General features: G+C 44.3%; 1 protein-coding gene across 1 annotated transcript in view; it reads right to left on the reverse strand.

The window, feature by feature from the left end:
• Positions 1-4,876: 4,876 nt before the first annotated feature.
• LOC101579465 (poly(U)-binding-splicing factor PUF60) overlaps positions 4,877-5,316 on the reverse strand; it is a 1,826-nt gene continuing 1,386 nt past the window's right edge. The window contains exon 2 of the mRNA XM_004636551.2: positions 4,877-5,314. Coding sequence (XP_004636608.1) covers positions 5,015-5,314 — 300 coding nt within the window. The 3' untranslated portion in view covers positions 4,877-5,014. The remainder of the gene's footprint in view (positions 5,315-5,316) is intronic.

Consider the following 5,316-nt stretch of genomic DNA (forward strand, 5'->3'; position numbering starts at 1 on the left):
CTCTGCAGTCCAGGGGGCTTAGGTCTGCTCCGAAACTCTGTTTCTCTCTCCCTCTTGGTCCCCCTGCTGTCCTTTGTTCTGTTGCTGCCTTTCTTGGAGTTTCTGCCCCTCCCACTTCCCTCTCATTTTCTCCCTCCCTGATCGATCTCCGACCTCTGCATTAGCATTCACAACCCCAGGCACCAACCACTTAGGCCAGAAAGACAGCTCCTTGGAAACACAATTGAAATATTTTTATAAATGACCGGCGGAGTTTGAGTGACATGCCCTTCTTAGGCTAAATAAAATTAAACTTAAACCTTCTAAAAAATACGTGAGCCGAACATCCTCTGCACATTTCATTATGCAAATGCAGCTGTCCGGCGCTGCGCAAATTAGCCCTCCTTTTGAAATTCGTTGCTGCTGCTTCCTCGCCCTTCACGTTCTTCCTCATTTTCTCCTCCCACCCCTCTTCGAGCGAAAGGCTTTGTGATTGTAGGCCGACAGCTGGAGTCTGGGGCAGAGGCGGGAGGCTGGAGGGTGCGGCCACCAGAGGACTTCTGGTTTCCTCTTTGTCCCGTTCTTCCCTCTCTTTTGGGGGACCCGTGAAAGAACAGTGAGCACAGGAGGACGCCTCCGCCTTTCCGTCTCCCAGCTGCTTTGCAGGGTCTGGCCGGGAGAGGTCAGTCTGGGGTTGGGAATGGGGGCTCCGGGGAGTGGGGGCTCTGCGATCCCTCAGTCTGGGGCTGGGGCTGTCCGGGCCCTTGAGGGATGGAGAGACCGACTGACTCCCTCTTCCCGGTCCTGGCACCCCTGTCCCAGGACCTCCGGGAGGAGGGCGGCGGGGCTGGACTTCGTTGGGGCGTCTTACCTGGCCCAGGCCCGCTGCCAAGTCGGGAAGCGGGGACTGTAGTCCTTACGCTGTCCCTCCACCGGCGCAGCTCTAGGGACATGCCACCAGCACAGTAACTGACTCGCCTTTTCCCCAGAGGGGGAACCACACCAGAAAAGGGAGCAAAGTGAGTTGCACGTGGGTGTGGCTCCTCTGAGATTTCGGTGGCGTGGGCATGTGCCCCAGAGTTTCTGGCTGTCTTCCAAGGCACAGGGACTGACCCCAGCGGATGTGGTGACCCGGGCTAGGCCCTGCAGCTTCGTTAGAACAGCACCTGGCTCAGAGCCCTCTTTACTGGTTGGGGCTGGTGTGATAACGTAGTCTATTTCAGTTTGGAAAGTTGAAAATGTAGGAAACAGACTTAAGCAGGGATGGAGGTGTTTTTTTGTTTTTTCCCTACATTTTTTTCCAACTCTCTTTTTAATATTTATTCATGTTAGATGAACCTGTCCCATTACTGCGGGCTGCCGTCTAGTGGTCCTCCCTAAGCACCCACTGGATACTCCTCCCAACAGCTTGGCTGGCTGGGGTTCCCTGCAGGACTGGAGAGGTTCCGACAGCTTGGTGGAAGTTTAGCTGAAGTGCGAGCCTGTTGTGTTTCATTGAGCCAGGCCCGTGGCTGCGGGGATTGGCTGTGACAGGGACTGTCCCTGGCACTCCTGTGGGTTTCTGTCTCCCCTCACTTTTTCCTACTCTGTGTGTCCCCTAGCTTTCTAATGGTGCCAGCCAGAGGGACAGAAAGGCATTCTTCCCGCTCTCTGCATTTCTGATTATCATGTAATAGTGCATCTCTTCGCCTGCCAGCGCGTGGAAGGACATGTTAGAATCTCACCTCTGTGAGTCGCCTGCTCATACTTATTTGTTCTTTCTCACTGTGCTTTGCTTGCTGGTCTGGAGGAGTTCCTCGCACACATTGTCTCTTAGGTGTGGTGGGGCTTTCTCCTGTTTGGTCACCTGCCTCAACTCTGTGCTGTCCTTCTGCGAACAGAAATCCTCAGTTATATTCTAGTCAAATATATCTTTTTTTTTTTTTTTTTTTTGGCCTTACAATTTGTGCCTTTTGGGGTCTTATTAAAGGAATCTTCCCATCCCAAGGTCAAAATGGTGTACTTTTTACATTTTACCCTATTAGTTTTATAGTTTTCCACATCACATGTGAGGACCTCAGTCTTCTGGGTTAGTTCAAGTTTTTATATGGTGCAAGGAGAAATTTGAGATTTAAAAAAATTGTATGATAATTAGGTTTTCTCAGCATTACCTGATGAGCAAACCTTCTTTTTCAGCAGTGTTTTATGATTTCACCTATACTGCATACCCAGCGTGCACTCTGTCTCTCTCTCCCCCCCTTTCTCCCTTTCTCCCTCCCTCCCTCCCTTAAGTAGTTATTGGTGCAGTACTGGGGGCTTCACCTTGAGCCTTCACACTAAATTATATCCCCAGCCCTTTTTTATTTTTTATTTTGAAGCAAGGACGTCTGTGAGTTGCTAAATTGCCCAGGCTGAGCTCAAAGCATGCAATGCTCCTGCCTCAGTTTCCCAGAGTGCTGGGATTTTAGATGTGCCTCAGCATATCTGGGACATGCCTATTTTATATACATGGGATCATAAAAAAATTCAGGGAGTGTTCAAAGTTTTAAAAAGGCTATTACAGTAATGACTGTAAAATGTGAGTGTTTTCATTGGACAGAAATTGCCATAAACATTTGATTAATGAGAAGTGATCATAAAGTGAAGTGACTGTTGAATTTTAAACTATTTCAGTAAAAGACGCATTGTCTTTAATCCTCTTCAAAATACTCAGAGTGCTTGCCCTTACTTTGAACACACTTATCCTCTCATTCTTGTCAAGTCCTGAAGTAGTTCTTAAAGTCCTCTTGTGTGAGTACCTTTAGTTGTACTGTGGTGGCTTCCCAGATGCCTTAATCAATTCAAAAACATTTACCTTTCATGGTCATTTATACTTAGGGGAAGAGCCAGAAGTTGAACTGTGCCAGTTTTGGTGAATAAGGTGAATTTTTTTACCCCTACTGGGGATCGAACTCAGGACGTTGCGTTTGCCAGACAGGCTCTTATGTCGCTGAGCTATCTCTCCAGCCTAAGGTGAACACTTTTATTTGATAGAAATGGTCATAAACATTTGACCAATGAGAAGTGATCATAAAATACAGTGAATGGTCCAATTGAAAAATTTATTGTATTGTTCTGATGGTGTCTGTAAATAGGATATCATGTCTGCATCTTGTACAGCAATTAATCACTAGGAAGAATGTATGCAATGTTAATTAATGAAACTGTCCTACCAATTTGGTTTGAAACTGTCTCATTGCTATTTGTTTCTCAATAAAATTATGGAAAAAAATAAAAAAAGAGACAAAAAAGGGGGATACAAAAGAAGGACCATTTTGTATTTGTATATTTAAAATAGTTAAGATAGATATACAGCTACTTTCTTTTAATTCAATGAGAAGAAATATTTGTACTAATATTGTTTGAACAGTATATCATGCCTGCATCTTGTACTATGAATAACCACTACAAAGACAATAATATGCAATGTATTAATTATTGAAACTATGCTACTAATTGGTTTTGAAACTCTCATTGCTATTTCTCAATAAAATTAATAAAAAATAAAAATTTATTGTAATAAAAGGCACATTGGCATTAATCCTCTTGAAAGTACTCTTTCTCACTTAGAACATACTTAGCCTATTGTTCTCAGTAGTGAGTCTTTCTCTGTAATAAGTTTTTCTTTAAATATTTACTGTGCATTTTGATTACCACTTGTGTATTTATTTTTCATGGATTTTTCTCATCTGTTCCACTGGTTTGTCAGTGCTTATGTCAGTATCAGAATTTTATTTTTTCAAAAAGATATTGTGGTTTTCAGTAAGACTGTTCACAAATAATCTCGTTGTTCTTGCTCAGGAAAATAGAAGGACTGTATTTCTTGTCCACTTGGAGTTATACTTGCCTCTGGGACTTGATTTGGACAATGAAATGTGAGCGCAAGTGACACCTGTCACTTCTGGAAGGACGCTTTCAGAGCCTGTCTGTAATTCACCATGTTCCTTCCCTGCAGTGACAGCCTGTACTACTCCAGGTTGGGTTAGGGTGCTGGCAGCCCAGATTTAGAGCAGGCACAGAGCAGAGCCTTCAGGGACTCACAGTGGACATGTAGCAGGAGTAGGCAAAGCCTTTGTTGTTTTGTACTTGGAGGGTTTTTTGTTTCTGCAGCCAAATCTGAGCTCATCCTGACTAAAACAGCAGCCATGGCACATATGAATCCCCATAGCTGATAGGACATGTCCCTTTTCTTTACTGTTCTTTTAAAAATTTGTTACCTTTAGCTAGGTGTGGTAGTACACACCTGTCATCCCAGCACTCTGGGAGACTGAGGCAAGAGGATTGCATGTTCAAATTGCCTACCTGGCAACTTATCAAAATGAGGCCCTGTCTCAAAATAAAAAAGAGGGAGGGCTGAGGATATAGCTCAGTGAAAGACTTTTGGTTCAGTCCCTAGTTCTTCTTCTTCTTCTTCTTCTTTTTTTTTTTGGTGGAACTGGGGATTGAACTTGGGCCCTTGCACTTGCCAGGGAAGTGCTTAGTCCACTGAGCCATCTGCCCAGCCCCAGTCCCTAGTTCTGTAACACAAACAAATAAACTTCTTTGAGGCTTTCATTCTTACATTTTATTTATTTTGTTTTTACATTTTAGAATTTGTTTGTTAATCTTCTAGGATATTCAAGTTGAAGAAAATCCTCCCACACAGGCAGTTTCCAGCTAGATCATTGCATGTAGTAGAGGAGGAAGGGCTTTATAGTGCTCAACTACAAAGAGATTTACTTTTCACAACAAACATTACTTTTTAAAATACATATATTGGATCCACATCTCTACATAAATTTACTAGCGCTCAACTCATTCCAACCTCTTGCTGCTCTTCTGTTTTATCTTTTCTCCATATTTTCTTCTTGGTTTTCTTTTTTTTTTTTTTTTTTTTTTCAGGGCCAGCAGCATCTGCACCTTTATACACACTACAGGCTGGGCTGGGCAGAGTGCCTGGTCCCAGGGACACCACTGTATCACTATAAAACCCGAAGGAAACGAGGAGCAAGTACAAGTCCAGGAAACAGGGCCAAAGTCACGCAGAGAGGTCGCTGTTATCAAAACGCTCTTGGTCATACACTTCAGCCACCACTTTGCGGCCTGCAAACCAGCGCCCATTCAGGGCCTGGATGGCCTTGTGAGTCTCTGAGGCCATGGAAAACTCCACAAAAATCTTGACGATGATTTCTGCATCCTCTTCTTCACCCTGCTTTTCCTGGTAGATGATGACACGGTTGACAGCACCAAACTTGCCACACTCTTCTGTCACCTCTCCCTCCAGGTCATCGTCGATGTCCTTGGGATCCACCATGTTACGGAGAACCATCACCGTAGACT

This window comes from Octodon degus, unplaced genomic scaffold, assembly GCF_000260255.1.
Source record: "Octodon degus isolate 3935 unplaced genomic scaffold, OctDeg1.0 scaffold00080, whole genome shotgun sequence".
NCBI lineage: Eukaryota > Metazoa > Chordata > Mammalia > Rodentia > Octodontidae > Octodon > Octodon degus.